The sequence below is a fragment of the Spinacia oleracea genome, chromosome 4, assembly GCF_020520425.1.
Source record: "Spinacia oleracea cultivar Varoflay chromosome 4, BTI_SOV_V1, whole genome shotgun sequence".
Classification (NCBI taxonomy): Eukaryota; Viridiplantae; Streptophyta; class Magnoliopsida; order Caryophyllales; family Amaranthaceae; genus Spinacia; species Spinacia oleracea.
This window is the reverse complement of record NC_079490.1, coordinates 82,900,918-82,921,352: the sequence shown is the minus strand read 5'-3', so window position 1 is coordinate 82,921,352 and position 20,435 is coordinate 82,900,918. Positions and strand designations below refer to the sequence as shown.

The window sequence follows — 20,435 nt, the reverse complement described above, 5'->3', positions numbered from 1 at the left end:
TGGGCCTGGCCTTGCGCTGGGCCTGGCGTGGCCTTGGCTGTTCGTGTGGCGCGCTTGGCTTGCTGGGCGATGGCCTGGCTTCGTGCTGGGCCCTCGTCCGGCAGGCCTCGTCCGATGCTTATTCGTACGATACGCTTCCGATTAAATTTCCGATTCCGGAATTCATTTCCGATACGAACAATATTTAACATTTCCGATTCCGGAATTAATTTCCGTTTCGAACAAATATTTAATATTTCCGTTTCCGGAATTATTTTCCGATTCCGATAATATTTCCGATTCTGACAATATTTCCGTTTCCGGCAATATTTCCGATTCTGGCAATATTTCCATTTCCGATAATATTTTCCGATACGTACCATGTTTCCGTTTCCGGCAACATCTACGACTTGGATAATATTCATATTTCCGATACGATCCATATTTCCGTTTCCGGCAATATCATCGTTTCCGGAGTATTCATTTCTTGCTTGTGACGATCTCAGCTCCCACTGAAACCAAGATCCGTCGATTCCGAATATTCATAGATGGAGTATTTAATGCCATTAAATACTTGATCCGTTTACGTACTATTTGTGTGACCCTACGGGTTCAGTCAAGAGTAAGCTGTGGATTAATATCATTAATTCCACTTGAACTGAAGCGGCCTCTAGCTAGGCATTCAGCTCACTTGATCTCACTGAATTATTAACTTGTTAATTAATACTGAACCGCATTTATTAGACTTAACATAGAATGCATACTTGGACCAAGGGCATTATTTCCTTCAGTAGTTGGCTAGATGCAAACTATATTTTTGTGTTCTGGTAATAACCAATGGTGTAGTTGGCTAGATGCAAACTGTATTTTTGTGTTCAGGTAATAACCAATGGCGTAGTTGGCTAAATGCAAACTGTATTTTTGTTTCTGGTAATAACCAATTGCGTAGTTGGCTAGTTGCAAACTGTATTTTTTCTGTAATAACGAGAACACAAAAATACGGTTTGCATGTAGTCAACTAAGTCATTGGTCATTACCACATATTGAAAATGAATAAAAACTTGAAAATAAATAAACGGCGAGTTAAATGAATAAAAATGTATAAAACTTGAAAATGAATAAACGGTGAGCTTCAATGAATAAAATTTGAGTTTTAAATATTTAAAATTGAATCTTAAATTAGTAAATCGGGCTAGTTAAAATAAATGATCCTTAAATTACTTTTAAAGCAACATTTTATACATTTACTCCGTATTTAATTTAATTCAAAAATTTTCGATATAAATATTAAAAACAATTCTTAAGTTTTCAATAAATACTCCCTCCGTTTCAAAATGTTTGTTACGTTTGGAATTTGGCACCTTTATTAACGTAAATTAAGATTCTTTTTTTTTAAAATTTAAATGTTCTAGATTCAATCATAAATCTGATTTCATCTTTCCAAATTCTGACATTTATTACTCTTTGAATATAGTGCAAATTTGCTTTCATTTTTTATTAAAAAAATATATACCCCAATCCACTAATCATTGAAACAACCAATAAGATTTTTTTATTATCAAAATGAACCAATAATTAAAAATCACACAGATTGCTAACTTGTCAAATTGTGAATGACATTTATTGAGTTGAAAAATTGGACCAATTAGAAATAAAAGTTGGCTTAGAAAATAATAATAGTAATAAGTTTATAAATAGAAAGATTCTTTATGTAACAAACATTTTGAAACACTATTAAAGGAATACGTAACAAACATTTTGAAACGGAGGGAGTAACAAATTTTTTATTTAAATTATAAGATATTGAATAATATTAAACTAGTTTTAAAATTATAACATCAAAAAATGATTATGAGAAAGTGTGGTAATGACCAATGGCGTAGTTGGGTAGATGAAAACTGTATTTTTGAGTTCTGGTAATAACCAATGGCGCAGTTGGCTAGATGCAAACTGTATTTTTGTGTTCTGATAATAAACAATGGCGTAGTTGGCTAGTTGCAAACTGTAACCAGAACACAAAAATAAAGTTTGCATATAGCCGACTAAGCCATTGGTCATTACCACATATTGCAAATGAATAAAAACATGAAAATAAATAAACGGTGAGTTAAATGAATAAAAATGTATAAAACTTGAAAATGAATAAACTGTGAGTTTTAATGAATTAAACTTTAGTTTAAAATATGTAAAATTGAATCTTAAATGAGTAAATCGAGCTAGTTAAAATAAATGATCCTTAAATTACTTTTAAAGTAAAATTTTATACATTTATTTAATTTAATTCAAGAATTTTCGATATAAATATTAAAAACTATTCACAAATTTTTAATAAGTAACAAAATATTTATTTCAATTATAAGATATTGAATAATATTAAACTGGTTTTAAAATTATAAAATCAAAAAATGATTATGGGAAAGTGTGGTAATGACCAACGGCGTAGTTGGCTAGATGCAAACTGTATTTTTGTGTTATGGTATTAACCAATGGCGTAGTTGGCTATATGCAAACTGTGGACACAAAAATACAGTTTGCATCTAGACAAGTATGCCATTGGTCATTACCATACTTTCCCATAATCATTCTTTTATGTAATAATTTTAAAACTAGTTTAATATTATTCAATATCTTATAATAGAAATAAAATTTTTGTTTCTTATTAAAATTTATGAGTAGTTTTTAATATTTATATCCAAAAATCTTGAATTAAATTAAATAAATGTATAAAATTTTGCGTTAAAGTAATTTAAGGATAATTTATTTTAACTAGCTCGATTTATTCATTTAAAATTCAACTTTAAATATTTAAAACTCAAGTTTTATTCATTGAAGCTCACCGTTTATTCATTTTCAAGATTTATACATTTTTATTCATTTAGCTCACCGTTTATTTATTTTCAAGTTTTTATTCATTTTCAATATGTGGTAATGACTAATGGCTTAGTTGGCTGTATGCAAACTTTATTTTTGTGTTCTGGTTATTACAAAAAAATTACAGTTTGTAACTAGCTAAATACACCACTGGTTATTACCAGAACACAAATTACAGTTTGCATCTAGTCAACTATGCCATTGGTCATTACTTCCCATAATCATTTTTTGACGTTATAACCTTTAGATCTTTTCGTTTTCTTCCATTATAATAATCAAATTAAAACAATGTAAAGGAGATTTCAAATCACACAAAGTCATATGTTATTGTTTAAGTTGTTTTTTATTAAAAATAAATATTTTTGAAAGAAACACCAATGGAAACACCTCTAGGAATCAAATTAAATGTAACGACTAGGAGCATATAGTTAATGATTTAAGCTTTACTTTTATATATTTAAAGGTCAAATTTTATACTTCGAAGCTCATCGTTTATTCATTTTCAGGTTTTATACGTTTTAATTTTTATTCATTCAGCTCACCGTTTTTTCATTTTCAAGTTTTTATTCATTGTCAATATGTGGTAATGATCAATGTTGTCGTGGCTAGATGCAAACTTTTTTTTTTTTGGAATGAACAAAAGGTTATTTGGGAATTACCAACCTTTGGATCTTTTAGTTTTCTTCCATTATAATAATCAAATTAAAAAATATAAAGGAGATTTCAAATCACACAAAGTCATATGTTATTGTTTAAGTTGTTTTTGATTAAAAATAAATATTTTTGAAAGAAACACCCATGGTCACACCTCTAGGAAGTAAATGAAATGTAATGATTAAGAGCATATAGTTAAAGATTTAAGCTTCAATTTTATATATTTAAAACTCAACTTTTATACTTTGAAACTCATCGTTTTTTCATTTTCAAGTTTTATACGTTTTAATTTTAATTCATTCGGCTCACCATTTTTTCATTTTCAAGTTTTTATTCAGTTTCAATATGTAGTAATAACCAACGGCGTAGTTGGTTAGATGCAAACTTTATTTTTTTGTTCAGGTAATGAACAAAAGGTTATTTGGGGATTACCAACCTTTGGATCTTTTCGTTTTCTTCCATTATAATAATCAAATTAAAAAATGTAAAGGAGATTTCAAATCACACAAAGTTATATGTTATTGTTTAAGTTGTTTTTGATTAAAAATAAATATTTTTGAAAGAAACACCAATGGTCATACCTCTAGGAATCAAATGAAATGTAATGATTAAGAGCATATAGTTAAAGATTTAAGCTTCACTTTTATATATATTTAAAACTGGACTTTTATACTTCAAAGCTCATCGTTTATTCCAAAAATATTTATGAAATATATATAAAACTTGTACTAGGAACAACTATCACAATACTGTCCGAGTTTGTGAAATATATATAAAATGTATTAGACAATGTACAACTTTAATAATGGGCATAGCCAAAAAAAACGTTAAAACTTACCAAAATCAATTTTTTACCTCCTTTTTTTTTTTTTTTTACATTAAGCATTTTTAATTTAAATTAGCTTTTAAAATGAAGATTATAAGAGCACCAATATCAATGAAGATCATAAGAATACCAATGTCAATGAAGGTTATAAGAATACCAAAAATTCAAAAAATAACAACACTTCACATAATAATGATAAGTAATAAGATACTAATTTAAATTAAGTTGAATTTAAGCGTCAAATACAAGTATCAAACTATCAATGAAGATTATGGTGGTGTTTGGTTGTTAGAGGTTTGAGAGAAAATTAGAGGTTTGAACCAATTTAGAGGTTTGACCTTTCAAAACCTCTAATTGGGGTGTTTGGATGTTAGGGGATTGAAATAGCGGATTGAAGAGAATCAGCTAAATCAAAAAACGTAGCTCATAGCAGCGTTTGAGATTAGAGGATTCAGATTTTAATTTGAAATGACGAGATTAGCCTCAGCAACTCATATTCATTCTACTGACTTTCAATTAACTCATTCTTTCACCTACCACCGTTCATTCATCTTGGGAATTCTCTCTAGCTTGTAATCTAAGAAGGTACTTGTAATTTTTTTCTTGTTATTTACTTTTCAATTTATCTTGGATTTTTTTGTGGAACTTTTTGTAAATTATTTCTGCAAATATTTTTTGCCCCTTTTCGATTTTTTTTTTTGTAAATTATTTATTTGCGTCTTCTTGTTTAATTTGTTATTTCCGCAAAATCTGTCTCCTCTTTTTACTCCTCATAGATTTTTTTTATTGATTTTTTCTATCTTCTACGTCTTTTATTTTTAATGATTTTGTACTTTTTTTTGTTTAATTTCTCCCCTTTTATCTCCTCTTTTTACTCCTATATTATTAGATTTTTTTCCTTAATTAATTTTTTATCTCTTTTTTAACTCCTCTGCGCCATTGTTGGAAGAAAAATCTATTTTTTTTATTTGTAATATTTTTAACTTTCCTGCGGCATTTTTTAAGGAAAATTCTGTTTTTTTTAATCTGGCTTTTTTTTCATGCGCCACTTTTATTTTCTCCCATCCCGTGCGTCAATTCTTTAATGTTTTATTTATTTATTTTTTCTCTTAATTCCCCTCCCTGCTTGTGATATATTTTAAAATTTTCTGCATTTTTTTTCCTGATTTATTTTAAATTATTCTGCATATTTATTTTAACTGTTTTTTGCCTGCTATTTATTTTTTATTTTTTTTCCTACTCAAATATGATTTTTATTTTTTATTTTTTTTGTTCTTGTGGTAGTACATTTTATTCCCCAAAAGTATATTATTACATGTATATCTATCATATTAACAATTGTACTTTTAAGTTAAACAATTCAATATGAAAATGTCCTTATTTGTCATTTTACATATTTAAACAGCTATCAGCTAATAACTATTTACCAAACACTTTTATACAAACTGCTAATCCAATCAGCTAGTCAAAACTGCTAATTCAATCAGCTAGTCAAACCTGCTAATTCAATCCGCTACAGCTAACCGCTAATCACCAAACAGGGCCTATAAAAACACGAAAACTTCAAAAAGTTAAGTAATTTGGAAGTAATAAAAAAAAGCTAACATTTTTATTACAAACGGGTTTCGAACCCTGTACCTCCCTCACTCAATCATATAGCATCTTACCACTTCTCCATCACCTTCGTGACCACCCACGACGTCGCTTCTTCGATCTCGTTCTCAGTCTCTCACCCCGTTCTCTTCCTCGACCACCCAGATCAACCAGGCACCATCCGCTGCCCCTACTTTCTCACCCTTTGCCGGCCACCCAAAGCGCCGCCCCTCCTCTCTCCATGTTTCCCTTCCTCGATCTCCCCTCACCACCCTCCCTCCCCTCTACTCCTCAATAACTGGTGTTCAATCCATATGCTTCATTAGTGTTCTTTGGTATCTCAATCTTCAAACTTGCCTGACAATTCTCCCTCCAGTTGAATTAGAGAAAATTAGAGAAAACCCCAGTTGAATTTCTGGTCATAAAATGAATTGGGGTATTTCAAGGTTGATATTCCTAAAATCATTGCTTAATTTCATGGTATTTGTGGTAATGAGAAGCTATGGATTCAATATTTTAGCAATCCCGTTTCTATATGCTTCTTTAGTGTTCTTGTTAGTTTCGATTGCATCAAATCCTCAAATAAATCTTCCAATGTTATTGGGGAAGAACACAGATGGGTCATTCCCAATTTGGTCAATGATTATGTTTGGGCCTTTTCTGTTTTTTGTACGGATGTTTTCTAGTATTCGAAGATTGTTGAGTCATGAAGAGCCTTATAATGAGATATATGAGGGTGTTTATGTTGGAGGATGGCCTTGTTCATTTGATAAGTGTCCACCTAGGAATCCTGCTGTTATTGATTGTACTTGTGAATTTCCTAGAAAACCAGAGTTTTCGAGGAATGGGTATTTATGTGTTCGTACATGGGATACAAGGTCGCCTCAGCCGTCGGAGATTGAGTCTGCTGTTAAGTGGGCTTGCAGGAAGCGAGCTCAAGGCGTGCCGGTGTTCATTCATTGTGCATATGGTATGCTTTAATTTTAACCTACATCTATGCTATTGCTCTATATTTCTTATGAAACCATGTGTTTAGTCCATTGTCTATTGTGTTTTTCTGCAATTTCTTATGATTCTTTTGTTATTATTCTACTTTCTTTATAAGACTTGTGGTTCTCACACATTTTGATGCCATACTGAAATTGGCTTGCCGTGAAAATTGGAGTCTACTCCATCCATAGACAGAACTTGCAATCTACCACCATTTGAAACTTCTAGGGCATTCTTAGTTTTTGCAACTGACTCATTATTGCATTGATCAAGCCGATGTCTTTGCTCTTATTTTTGGGTGTTTTCTTGTTTCCTTACAGTGTTTTCTTCTTTTCTCTCCTTATCAAGTGTGCTAGTCTTTCTAGTCCATTTATTTTCTTTTATAATCTGTATAACTCGTCGGGAACAGCATTTACTCTAGAAATAGTGTTTTTTTGGTTGTCATTAACATATCTATGACTTTTCCTTTTACCTTTCTAGGTGATATATATTTCATGATTAAAAAGGAACAACTAGATAGTTCTAAAAGAGTAAAAGGCAATCACTGTTGCCAAGTGCCAACTATGTTGTTGAAACCACCCTCAAAGCATACCTCAAGCATAAATGGATTCCTTTTGCTTCGATATACTTAGGTGCCATCTGGCAATAGAGTGAGGAAGGACCATCAGCTGCAAAACCTCAGCACAACTCATCCTGTAACACCACAAGTACAACTTGGACTCACTTTTCTATCTTGCATCAAAGCAACGTAAAACAAAATTCAAAATTTATTTCAACTACAGAGTAGCCTTTGGGAGTGTGCAGTGCACTGAACACCACTGCAGCAATCACTACACTGCTATCTTCTTGGGCTTATATTCTTGCTAGAGCTATCAGGCACACGATGTATACATGCCATTTCTCACGTTTCATAAATCCTAGCGATTCATGGCCATTCTTCCAGCTTTTTCTTTGCTGAACCCCCTACAAAGTACAAACCATCTCCACCCAGTCCATAAACTCACCTCACTGCTCTTCATCAAATTTAAAATCGGATATAAACCGATGCCAAGCATCTTCTGTGCTACTTCTCGACTCCAGTTAATCCAGTCTTATTCATTAGCCCTTCACATGAATTCCTAACCTTTAACATAACCGGGACTACTGGGAGCATCCCAAATTCCCTATACAATGCAAATTTATCTATTTGAAACTTCCTTGTTTTTGACGACCCTTTTCAAGAATGCCACACTCAATAATTCATTATCCAAAAGCGGAGCTTTATAAATCCCATTCACCACATGTCGAGTAAGAACCTCATGCCGATAAATAAGATATTCTTATAGTAAAAAAGAAGATAAGCCACTGATCCTCCCAAATACGGACCTACGTCATCTACCATTACATACATTCTAGTGACGCCACCTACGTACACCTTTGATCAACCAAGCAGCACTCATGCAGTACATCAATATTAAGGAAGTATCGAACTTATGCCTTTAGGATTGACATTGACACTGACCGAAATTCTTCAATTTTCAGAAAATTCGGAATTTCCACTTTCCAGGACACTTTTTTGGGGACTTGTGTTTTGGGGGATAATCAATGTAAAGAAAAGTAAACAATAAAAACGTGATTCAATAGTTCCATAGTAAACGTAATAAAGGGTTTCAATCTTTAATCTCTCATCAAGTTCTATTAAGGTTGGATAATCACAAAGATTGAAGCTTACAAGCATATAAATATCAGAGAAAGTCTCATATATTATGCACCAAAAGTTATTCTTCCAAGATGATTCTCTGCCTTTTATAGGGTGGCTATGATTATAGTTTATCCTAAGTGACTTCTACCATGACCCCTTAGATTAAAATTGAATTGTCAAGTTTGAATCATTATTTGCAAAAGATAAGGCCTTGGAAAATGGTTGTTATGGACTTGGGGCCAACTCGGAATCCGGAAATCACCCCGAGATGATTCTCTTTCTTTTATAGGGTGGCTATGATTATAGTTTATCCTAAGTGACTTCTACCATGACCCCTTAGATTAAATTGAATGGTCAAGTTTGAATCATTATTTGCAAAAGATAAGGCCCTGGAAAATGGTTGTTATGGACTTGGGGCCAACTCGGAATTCGGAAATCACCCCGAGTGGTCGGGTGAATAAGAATAGGCTCAGCCTTCTTGATCTCTTACTCATCTCTTTCCTTCTTGATCTCATACTCAACTCTTTCCTTCTTGATCTCATACAAAATTCGGGTAGGGCTGCTACTTTTCTCTGCCTTCCATGTCCTTGTACACAATTTGGGGGGTCGTGAGGAGCTACGATCCAGCTTAGTTGACTTTGAAATTCCCGCTATCTAATACTTATGCTTGTAAATTATAATACTAAGGCTTGACCCTCTAATGTTATCTAGGCCTTTATTCAAAGCATTAAAGGAAACAAATCGAGATTCATGAGGGTCAAACCCAAAGGTTGATCGTCTAAATACCCTCCTCCAAAGCCCAAGCATGAGAAGCTCCATGGATCCATTCACCATGTCATATGGCCCCTCCAATGTCCTAATCAACCAAGTCAAGTTCTCTTCATGTGGACCCTGTCCCTCCAATGTAATTAATTGGTTTACTGTTTATATTTCCAAAGTCTAAACCTTTTTTTTTCTTCTTATTTTTAGGATTAGTGTTATTAGTTATTAGTTTGGTGGGTGGTATTGGCTTCTTTGCTTCGGCTATTTGCGGTTCTATACAGTAGATTCGAGAACGTTTTATTTAATGGTGTAGTTTGTCTTGCCCCCTGCGAAGGGTTACATAAAGGATTTCTCTTCGGGTTGGCCTAGGGATATGGTGTGTATTTCCGCGGTGGAACTAGTACTAGGGTTTCTTTGTGCTCTGTTATCTTTATTTATTTTGTCCCGAGCTTGTATATCATCCTTATTTGGATGTTTTAGGTAGTACCTCTTATGTAGGCACTACCTAGTATTTTTCTTAATAGTGTCTGTTTTCCATTTTGGGTGTCCCAATATGTTGTGCTTACTTTTACAATTTACCATTTTAATCAATTGATTTTTTCCCTATATACCCTTATCAAACAACTTAATTACCCTAATTATCCTACTTTTACCTACAAAACGTGGTCCCATATTTAATGTTTGTACCATGGAAAATAGTGTAGTCCCATAATTAATGTTTCTATCATGAAAATGTAGTCCCATAATTTATTGTCTCTTGTCTTTTTGTTTAAAAAATAAAATAAATTCCGTATTTTTCTAATAAAGTACAACAACACTAATAGTTAATCATGTCATGTCATTTTTCAAGTTTCTTAATTCCTGTGAATAATGTCAAATGGACACTATATTGTGGGATGGAGGGAGTAAAAAGTAAAGAACTTCATATAATTTTATCAATTAAGACTTGATGTTGATCATAACTAAAATCTTAATTTCAACAACCTTACTCGCATCTTATTTCACTTGAATCTACAAAAGTATTAATCTTATGTGAGAAAAAAATGATCTTTAAGTATTAAGATTACTTGAATACATGATTTTACATTGCATTTTAACAATATAAACAATATTTTTATTATTTAGTAGGATCTTACGATCCTATGATCCGGTTCTACCGATCCGATTCTACCCCCTTCATCGATCCAAGGTAGGATCCGATCCTGACAACCTTGATATTTAATGACGTCGAAGGGACAGAGAGACGAGATATTTAGAGCAACCTGCCTTCCAGAGCATAGCTAAAGCCTCCCTTCTTCCTAAATTCATAAGGACTCCATAATAGTTGCTACTTATGCACATCCTCCGTTTGCGAAAATTTGAGTGTATTCTTCTCCGAAACATCCGTCCTCTCCTGATGTAGCAACTTTTTTAGCTTATCAACAGTACGGGAGTTGTTAAGCCCTTGGTAGTTGTAACTTAAGAGACTCCTGTGGAGATCTGTGTCAATGATCATTAAAGAACTACTAGTATTGCTCGAAAATATGAAATATGTAGGTAGTCCCCTATTGAAATCGATCCACTACCAGGGATTCCTGGTGGCTGGCCTGGATTCTTTATAACAACCCTGGAGCGGAGTTTCTCCTCAATTACATGCTCTCTTCCTTGGCCCTTTTTCTCTCGATCTTGTCATCTGCATTCACAGTAACATCATGACCTTTACGTGGATCATTCTCACGTTAAGGATCATTATCGTAAAAACAAAGTCTTATGTTCTTTTTAAAATCTTCCAACATTTTAATCTCCCCATCCATGAACATAATTATTATAAATTTCTTCATCAGAAAAATTCAGATACATGCATCATGCCCAAAACAGCCACAGTGATAGCCAGTGGTCCTTTAGCTTTTCATAGCAGAAGTCTATTCATCTATTCTTCTCTTCCATCCGACTTGGAAGTAGTCAAAATTTCAAATCCACCATGAACCATATTTCGCGTGTTGAAATGCTCTAAAATCCCCATCTTGCCAGCCATGGAAGCAGCTATCAACCTTTCCCCTTTCACTCAACATTACACATATCAGAACTTTGAAGTCATCTCAGAGCAATGTTATTGTCTACCTTTAATTGAAAGGAATTTTTTTGAAAAGAAAGTGAAGGAGTCTATTAAAATTTGTTTAGCAGTTGAAATAATATTGAAACCTGAGCCTTTGAGCCCGTTGATTTTGTGTTTCTTATCAAACTTGGGTCAACAGATCGGAGTGAATAATGAACAGGCACAGGTCCCTGAAAAGATCTTAAACAAATAGACCAAGGAAAAGTTCTCATATTTGGGGACAAAATTTGACTTCCAGGATTATAAATTTGTTGACAGTAACGTACGTATATGATATATTGCCTCTATCCGTTGCCTGGAATTCATATTATTTGACTACTGTTTCTTTTTATCATCTTCCGTTGTGCTAAAGAAGAATGTTACTTTATCATCTTAGGAAGTACCTTAACTAGATTATTTAAGTCCAAGTTCCTAAGGTTACGATCTCAAAATTATCTGAGATTTAGGGGAGATGTAAACATTGTGAGTTGCTTTATCTCATGATTGAAACTGGTGTCTAGCATAGAAGCCATTTAAATTAACACCTACAAGGTGATTGATTACAACTTACAAGTATCCATGGGGTCCCCAATGCATTTTTGAGTTGAAACTCTTTGCTTTTATCCAGTTGTTTTGTTGTTTGTCCATGGTTTAGTGCTTTTCCGGGTTGAAACTCTGTAGTTCATACAACGACGTTTTCTGCATTGACATTCTATACCTGGGTTGTGAATACTTAATTGTATCGATCGATTATATTAAATATGGTCCTGTTGTTGTTATGCTCTTCAGCTAGAAAATCCTTTTCAAAAATCAACTGCCTTACAAATTATGGTTGCATTATTTTCCAGGTCATGGAAGAAGTGTTGCAGTAATGTGTGCGTTACTGGTTGCTTTAGGAGTGGTGGATAACTGGAAAGATGCAGAAAAACTAATTCAAAAAAGACGACCTTATATCAGAATGAATTCTCTCCATCGAACAGCATTGGAGGAGTGGGCAAAGCATCGATTATCTCCAATAAACAGGAAGGTTGAAACAGATGTGAGTTCTGTCATCTTGTCTAATTCTATCGAAAACAAGTAGCTTTCTTCTTTACCTTCCGTACTGTAGCTTTCTTGGACCCACCATTCCAGGAGAAACTCTGGAAACTCAACACCTTATGCTTAAGTTTGTCAATAGCAGTTAAAATTAACAGAAATAGCTTGTGAAATGTATTTTTTAAGCCTTTCATGGTGTTGATACCCGTGTTGAATGATTGGCTAATAAGCCAAATGGGTAGAAACCATAACACTGTGACACAATTGTTTTTGATAAATTAGGAAAATATACAATTAGAAGGCCCTCTTTCCGAGGAGTAAACCTAATTTTTCAACCAGAGTAACCTATGTGAAGCTTATAAGTTGCGTTGGTTGCAAACAAGCACAACCTTTGAGCCTATTAAAGGTTGCGCTTGTTTGCAACCAGCGCAACCTATAAGCTTCACATAGGTTGCGCTGGTTGCAAACAAGAGCAACCTTTGAGTTTTTTTTTTTTTTTTTTTTAAAAACTACAATATAATTCCTGATTCTGTAATATAATTTCTGATTCTGCAATATAAAATTCTGCATTATAATTTATAGAATACTGTTTCACCAAACATCAGCTTGACATTCCTCAAAAATGATATAAATTTCAAATTTACAATGATATTACCGAATTAATTCAAATGTAATTAAATCAATAAAAGTAATGTAAGAGTCACGGATAACTACAAGCCTGCTCTATTTACACTGAGGGTAGTTCACTATCGTTGAAGTAAGTAGCCCACTTTTCTCGAACTTCATGCAACTCCTCTTTGGTAAAGGGCCCCTCCCTTGGAGATTTGAAAACCTTTAAAAGAACAACGTACATGCAAACCAATAAATTAAATTAAGTTTCATATGCGAAAACAGAAATTATATTGGTAGCAAAAACAACTTTCTGAGGTTACTAAGATTCATTTCAAGTTCTTTATGCACATCTAAGGCTCATTTAACGCGATATAGGTCATATTTGGCCAAAAATGGCATTTTCGATCCCCAAATATCAAAAAATGAACCTAAGGACAATTTCTAAATCTTTTTCATGTTTCATATGATTAGTTAGAGGTTACTAAGATTCATTTCAAGTTTTTTATGCACATCTAAGGCTAATTTGGCTCGATATAGGTCATATTTGGCCCAAAATGACATTTTCGATCCCAAATATCAACAAATGAACCTAAGGGCACTTTCTAAATCTTTTTTATGTTTGATATGCTTAGTTAGAGGTTACTAAGATTCATTTCAAGTTCTTTATGCACATCTAAGGCTCATTTGGGACGATATAGGCCATATTTGGCCCAAAATGACATTTTCGATGTGCATAAATAGCCTGGAATGAGTCCAAAGTAGATGAGAGTGAGTATTGACAACCTAATACTAAGTATATTAAATATGTAAAGGGTTAAGAATTCCTATTTTGGTTCATTGGGTTCGTTTTGTGAAAGTTGGGAGCGAAATGCCATTTTAGGCTACATATGACCTATAACGACCAAAACGAGCTTTAGATGTGCATAAGTAGCTTGGAATGAGTCTTATAAACCTTCAACTATTCATATTAAACATGTAAATGATTTAGAATGTTTAATTAGGTTCGTTTTGTGAAATTTGGGATTAAAAATCTCATTTTAGGCTACATATGACCTATAATGACCCAAACGAGCTTTAGATGTGCATAAATAGATTCGAATGAGTATTATAAACCTTAAACTAGTCATATTAAACATGTAAATGGTTTAGAATGTTTACTTAGGTTCGTTTTGTGAAAGTTGGGAGCAAAAATGCCATTTTAGGCTATATATGACCTAACGACCCAAACGAGCTTTAGATGTACATAAATAGCTTGGATGAGTATTAAACCTTAAACTAATAATATTAAACATGTAAATGGTTAAGAATAAGTCTTTAGGTTCGTTTTGTGAAAGTTGGGAGCGAAAATGTCATTTTAGGCCACATATGACCTATAACGACCCAAACGAGCTTTAAATGTGCATAAATAGCTTGGAATGAGTCTTATAAACTTTAAACTAATCATATTAAACATGTAAATGCTTTAGAATGTTTAATTAAGTTCCTTTTGTGAAAGTTGGAAGCAAAAATCTCATTTTAGGCTTCATATGACCTATAATGACCCAAACGAGCTTTAGATGTGCATAAATAGCTTGGAATGAGTCTTATAAACTTTAAACTAGTCATATTAAACATGTAAATGGTTTAGAATGTTTACTTAGGTTCATTTTGTGAAAGTAGGGAGCGAAAATTCTATTTTAGGCTACATATGACCTATAACACCTTAAACGAGCTTTCGATGTGCATATGTACGGATGATTATGTCACAGTGAGGAGGAAATCATTTTACCCATCAGTTCACATGTATCTTTACTAGTGACGCATGCGTGACAATTTTTTGTGATTTGAAATTATCTTCTTCAAATATAGATAAAACTCTTTTTCCAAAAATTATTAGACATGTAAGGAATAAGGATATAATAGGAAATCCAAAAAAGAGGCAAGTTCTCAAGAATTTCCTTAAAGAATAAAGATTCCCGCAGTACACTGTAAACTAACTAAACAAAAATCCATCTTTCTCTGTAAGTCCTGGTAATATAATTTCCTCTAGAGAACATGTGATGCCTTGCATATAACTATGCACCAAGGGTCCAGGAGGGAAAGTAACAGTATAGGTTGGATATAATTGAACATCACCAATAGTGTAAGGAACTATCACTATTGTAAGCAATGCTAATTGCTAGCATAAATGCATGATTATCATAATACTTGCCAAAATTCATCAATGAAAAAAAAAGGGAATATACAGTAGAGATAAGACCATGAACATATTTGAACTTTTCAAAGTAATTTCTTCAAAATCAACGCTCTCAACATAACTTCTAAATGTTTTGATGTGCAACATACCTCACAAACAAAGCAATAATTCCACAAAGAAAAGGCAATGATGGTACTGCAATTGCTAGAAAAGCCATTCCCAATCCATAATACAGCACCGCAGTATTGTAAGAAGTCGCATGTCGCTGATTACCTAAGACAAGAAAGAGCCCCCCAATACAAAAAAAACATTAGAACTAGGCACCGTTTAGGCAAAGGTAAGCAGGAGAATTTCAATAGTGACTACAGTCCTTTCCCAGAATCATAATCTAAAGATTCAGGATCAGAAGAATATGATCCTGCTTGGGAAGATTTTACTTTCTGCCTTTGATAAACATGCTGTAGATAACCTCCAAAGAGTAGGAAGAAGATGGTAAAAGTCCACTCATACATAAGTAGCAATCTGGTCCAAGGAAGCACTTGCAGTGGGACAATTAGAAGAGCCAATCCAAGAGAGATAACAACAGTAAGAAGACACACAGAGATATTCCTCCAAGAAACCAAGGTACTTTGGATAGCAAACCACAGTAGAGCTGTTTAAACATCAAAGAAAATATGAAAAATAATAACATATATTCCACCAAATTTTATTCTGACGGGAAATTACTTAGGGCTGAAATACAAACCTGCTGGTTGGAGTTCATGGCTGATGAAGGAGAGCCTGCAGCAAAAGGAAGCACAACACCTGTTCTTAAGCTGACAACAAAGTGTCTCATACGGTCCCACGATGAATTCCTGCCTTATTATAGGACCTTGCTTTGTATGCTTGTAGGGTTTTGTTATCAAGAGAGAAAGAACGGAAAAATAAACAACGTTAACAAGAGACACGGACTGCATGATTGCATAGGGACTGCATTAAGAAAACACAAACTCCGTATATAGTAAAGATAAAAGAAAATATGCATATACCTGCCAGAGATCAACAGGTTTCACCAGCAGAGCTGTCCACCAATCCCATGGTTTTAGGGGACCGAGGGTATAATGAATAACACGAAGTTCTTTCTCGTCTACCATCCACTTCACATGCAATGCAAAAAGATCAGAATTCCCTAATCACAAATATAGTTTGAATCAAAGCGTGTACTTTTGTCAAAGATTAGCCAAAACCTTAATGCTTCTGGTGTAGCCCCAAAAAAGGTGTATGACCAAAAATATTCAGCCAGGAATGAAAAAAAGAAAACCATTCAAAAGATCAAGAGCAGTACGTTAGATATTTTCTAAAGAATTATTGTACCTTATTAGCAAGCATGTACAGACCAACATCAGCATTATAGAGAGTAGAAAGACGCTCCATTTCAGGAACAGGTCTAGACTTCAACTCTTCTTGTGATAAGTTAGGATAGCGCATCAGCAAATCCAGCATAATATGAATTCAGAAACCCTTGATCCCCTGAGATAAACAGAGAAAATGGAAGGAGTCAGTACTCAGTAAAAGCAAACTACAGAGACCAACAAAAATGGTACAGGCTATATATATCCGGGAAAAGAATAACTTTCAACAAATGCAAAAAAAAAGAACAATCTCATGAAATGAAAATAATTATGTTAGTTAAAGTAACAAAAAACACAAACTTTTAAAAACGAAGGACTGCAAAGTGAAGATCACCGCTTAGAGCAACTCCAATGGTTACAAAATGGACCTGCTCACAAAATAAAAATGAACATGTGAGCAGGTAGTCTACCATTGGTACAACAATGACATAAGCAGCTGTTAAAACCTTGTAGCTATTTTGGGCTACGTAGCTCAAAAAAAATATAGCTCAAATAAATAAATTATTTAAATTAAATATGATAGGGAGCTACAAAGTATTCTAGCCCACCAATGTGATAACTTGTAGTTTTAATCAATTGTAGATAAAAATTTAACGTGGCAAATTTAGCCACAACATCTTATAGCTCACCATTGGAGTTGCTTTTACAGTTTTTTATTTTTCTTTTCTATACCGCAGGGATTTTTTATATTTTACTCCTCCATAATCTAGATAACCATCATATTCTCCAAAACAAGACAAAGCACAATTGTAAAAACAACATAACAGGTAGGCAAGAGTTCTTTCTCCAAGTATTCTAAAAATATACCCCCTCCGTATTTTTTTAAGAGATACACTTGGGTGGGCACGGGTCTTAAGAAGAATTAAAGAGGTGGGGTTGGGGTAGATATTTTAATGAGTAATTACTCTGGGGACCATTTCCTTTTGAACAAGTGGGGGTGGGGGTGGGGGTGGGGGGGGTTTTGTTTCCTACCAAAATGAAACTCAGAATCTGGCGCCCCATTTTATTTTTGTTTCCCTCCAAATTATCACATCAGTCCAAAATACAAGTACAACTGCTATTATTTCTAATTAAAAGTACAGCTGGTCCACTACAAACCACAAAATTCAGCAAGTTTCCCTCCATAAATTACAGCAAATCCAAAAAACTCCAAAATTTTCACCAAAATTCAAAACTTGCTAAAATTCTGAAAATATACAATCTTAAAATTCTGATATAAAAGCCTTCAAGTGAATGCATCCCTCAATTGAATGCTGCCCCTCATTAGCTTACTCTCACCTGGAAAAAAGAAAACCAAAACACAAACACAAGAGAGAGAAAAGGAAGAACACATAAACGGGAAGGGGGGGGGGGGACGGGTAGGATTAGTGTAAATTAAACCTCTCAGAACAGTTTCATCACAGAGGTTTTGGACCGATTAGCTCACCAACAACTTAGCCTCTATCAAAACAGAAAAGTGAAGCATAAGTTGCCTCTTCAATCTTCTGTTTTGGTTGCTTTTAGTTGGGCATGCATAATGTGTCCATTTACGAAACAAAATCTGAGTGAAGAAGAGAAAAGACAGATTTCAGAGTACTTACTTACCCAACAGAAGCCAAATGGTAACACGCGTACAGGAGCCGTCAAAGAGTTAGCCATCAAGTATTGCTGCACCAGAAATACCATTCAAAGGGTCTGGAAAGTGGCCAAGGAGAGTAAGAAACAGGGAAAGAGCTTGAATGTGAAGTCCAACAGAGATAAGTGTGGAAGGCAAAAGTTGATCCCTGATCTTGAAAAGCTTAAAAGAACCCCATGCCACAAAAAGCAAAACATCAGAGCCGTAGCATTTGTCTTGCAATGCTCTATTTGCGCTGTTCAACGGTTGATAAAGGAAAAAATTATCAAACCACACAACAATTCAATCAAACCATCACTGACAGATCACAACAAAATAACCAGATTGCATTGGTGCTTGCAAGCAATTGACGCTTATAGCATTGATGAAAGCCCATGCTTTGAAGACATGTACAACACTATTCATATAGATGAAAAGTGGTTTTACATGACAAAAGGAAATACTTGCAGGTGAAAAGAGACCATATCGACACTGCAAAAGTAAAAGATTCATTGCAAAGGTCATGTTCCTTGCTGCAGTTGCAAGGCCTCGCTTTAACGATGCTGGGGAATGCACTTTTGATGGGAAGTTAGGAATTTTCCCATTTGTTAAATGGGTACCAACAAAGAGAAGAAGCAAGAACAGACCGGCTGGAACCCCGGAGTTAAAAGCAATTAATTCAGTCACCAAGAATGCATATAGAAGGATGTTAATCAGACAACTTATACCAGCCATTCAAGAGAAGTGGCCAACTGATCATGAAGGGCCTATTTTCATTCAACAAGATAACGCGACACTACACATTCAAACAGATGATGTAGAGTGGTTAGAAGCAATCAAAGAATCAAACAAAGACTTAAGGTTAGTTTTCCAACCACCAAACAACCCTGATCTTAATGCATTAGACTTGGGCTTTTTTAGAGCAATTCAATCTTTAAAGGACCAGACAGCCCCTACAACATATCAACAGTTGCTAGGAAGTGTAAAAGATGCATTTAATTTGTTTTGTCCAATTAAGGGGAATAGGATATTTTTGAGCCTTCAATTAGTCCTGATTCAAATCATGAAGGCTAAGGGTAGCAATGATTATCAGCTTGCACATACTGCCAAGGAGAGTTTAGCTCGGCAAGGCATACTACCCACAATATTATTCCCATCCCCTGAGTTAGTTCAAGAAACATTGGATTAATTGCAAGCAATATGGAAGTGCAGAGTTGGTGATCAACGAAAAACTTTTGAAGCACATAACACATTTTGGAGCTACACTTTTGAAACAACAAAACAGGAACATATCAGCATGTTATAGATGCTCATTTTGTAAGTATTAATGTTGTAATTCAGTAGAAATAGCCTAGCACATATATAACTTTTTGATGATGTGTTAACAGGATTAATGATGTAATCAGAACGTACATGAATTAAGAGTTTGTAGTGAAAGTTATTAAGAGTTTAAAGTGCTCATGTCAATTGCCTCTCAGGGAGTTATTAATCATCATTGATGAATACGATGCTAACAATCACAACACATCAATACAACTCGTCTATTAGAATTTCTACAAGCTGGTTGCATAAGGTTACAATAAATTGAATAAAAGATGAAGTCAACTAATCAAAGACGGCTCATACATCATAGAGGACTCACCTCTCAGTATCAAATTCATTTTTATCATGTTGACTTTTCTTTCAAATCAATTTATTTTACTCAAATACCACATTAGCAATGTTAGAAATCTAATGGCAAGGATCAATATGTTAGGTCGTCGAGCATACAGTCTCTATTGAACTCCATTTTCATCGTTGAGGACTTATTCAACTTAGGGCCAGGGACTTATTCAACATGATAAACAGTTCAACAGATAACCAGTTCAACAAGTTCAACAGATAACCATAACCAGTAAACCAGTTCAACAGATAACCATAACCAGTTTCAACAGATAACCAGTTCATAAGATATCCAGTTCAACACAAAGACATAAACAGATAAAAAGTCCAACAAGAACACAAACAGATAACCCATTCAACATTTTCCAAAACAATTACACAAACAGATACGGAGTAACCAGTTCAACAATTTCCAAACAATTACATTAACTGTACACAAGTAAACTAATCATCAACACCATTAAAAAAAACATCAAGATATTAGTTAGAGGTACTCATTGGTGCTCGAACTTAGAATTCTTGTGTTTCATCGGAA

General features: G+C 34.0%; 4 protein-coding genes across 7 annotated transcripts; 3 read left to right on the top strand and 1 right to left on the bottom strand.

Annotated features, from left to right (window-relative positions):
- Positions 1-4,810: 4,810 nt before the first annotated feature.
- LOC110793359 (uncharacterized) lies at positions 4,811-12,671 on the top strand. Of its 2 annotated transcripts, XR_008919334.1 has the most exons (3): positions 4,811-4,915; positions 6,748-6,893; positions 12,279-12,671. XR_008919334.1 is itself a non-coding variant. In XM_021998225.2 (2 exons), exons 1-2 carry the CDS (start codon positions 6,350-6,352, stop codon positions 12,509-12,511), a joined length of 777 nt encoding a protein of 258 aa, XP_021853917.2. In that variant the 5' UTR covers positions 5,558-6,349; the 3' UTR covers positions 12,512-12,671. The 2 variants fall into 2 exon arrangements, 1 of the variants encoding a protein (XP_021853917.2); XM_021998225.2 differs by lacking the exon at positions 4,811-4,915 and having other exon boundaries at positions 5,558-6,893.
- Positions 12,672-13,025: 354 nt separating this feature from the next.
- Positions 13,026-17,091, bottom strand: LOC110793354 (inositol phosphorylceramide glucuronosyltransferase 1-like). Of its 3 annotated transcripts, XM_056827283.1 has the most exons (7): positions 16,945-17,091; positions 16,607-16,762; positions 16,282-16,389; positions 15,999-16,137; positions 15,723-15,905; positions 15,403-15,526; positions 13,026-13,297 (listed from the first exon to the last, which is right to left on the bottom strand). In XM_056827283.1, exons 2-7 carry the CDS (start codon positions 16,733-16,735, stop codon positions 13,189-13,191), a joined length of 792 nt encoding a protein of 263 aa, XP_056683261.1. In that variant the 5' UTR covers positions 16,736-16,762; positions 16,945-17,091; the 3' UTR covers positions 13,026-13,188. The 3 variants fall into 3 exon arrangements, with proteins under 3 accessions (XP_056683261.1, XP_056683260.1, XP_056683262.1); XM_056827282.1 differs by having other exon boundaries at positions 13,027-13,297; positions 16,607-17,091; XM_056827284.1 differs by lacking the exon at positions 16,945-17,091 and having other exon boundaries at positions 13,027-13,297; positions 16,282-16,421; positions 16,607-16,746.
- A 1,069-nt stretch (positions 17,092-18,160) lies between these two features.
- On the top strand, positions 18,161-18,712 carry LOC130471667 (uncharacterized). Its single transcript, XM_056841917.1, has one exon. It carries the CDS (start codon positions 18,161-18,163, stop codon positions 18,710-18,712), a length of 552 nt encoding a protein of 183 aa, XP_056697895.1.
- A 49-nt stretch (positions 18,713-18,761) lies between these two features.
- Positions 18,762-19,427, top strand: LOC130471666 (uncharacterized). The gene has a single exon (XM_056841916.1). It carries the CDS (start codon positions 18,762-18,764, stop codon positions 19,425-19,427), a length of 666 nt encoding a protein of 221 aa, XP_056697894.1.
- The last annotated feature ends 1,008 nt before the right edge of the window (positions 19,428-20,435 follow it).

Excerpts from the sequence above, each read along its gene's own strand:
- LOC110793354 (XM_056827283.1), bottom strand. The coding sequence starts at position 16,735 with ATGCTGGATTTGCTGATGCGCTATCCTAACTTATCACAAGAAGAGTTG. Across the intron at positions 15,906-15,998 it reads CCATGAACTCCAACCAGCAG|CTCTACTGTGGTTTGCTATC; the intron begins GTTTGTATTTCA and ends ATGTTTAAACAG. Across the intron at positions 15,527-15,722 it reads CTTCTTCCTACTCTTTGGAG|GTAATCAGCGACATGCGACT; the intron begins GTTATCTACAGC and ends TTCTTGTCTTAG.
- LOC130471666 (XM_056841916.1), top strand. The coding sequence starts at position 18,762 with ATGTTCCTTGCTGCAGTTGCAAGGCCTCGCTTTAACGATGCTGGGGAA.
- LOC110793359 (XM_021998225.2), top strand. The coding sequence starts at position 6,350 with ATGAATTGGGGTATTTCAAGGTTGATATTCCTAAAATCATTGCTTAAT. Across the intron at positions 6,894-12,278 it reads GTTCATTCATTGTGCATATG|GTCATGGAAGAAGTGTTGCA; the intron begins GTATGCTTTAAT and ends ATTATTTTCCAG.
- LOC130471667 (XM_056841917.1), top strand. The coding sequence starts at position 18,161 with ATGTGTCCATTTACGAAACAAAATCTGAGTGAAGAAGAGAAAAGACAG.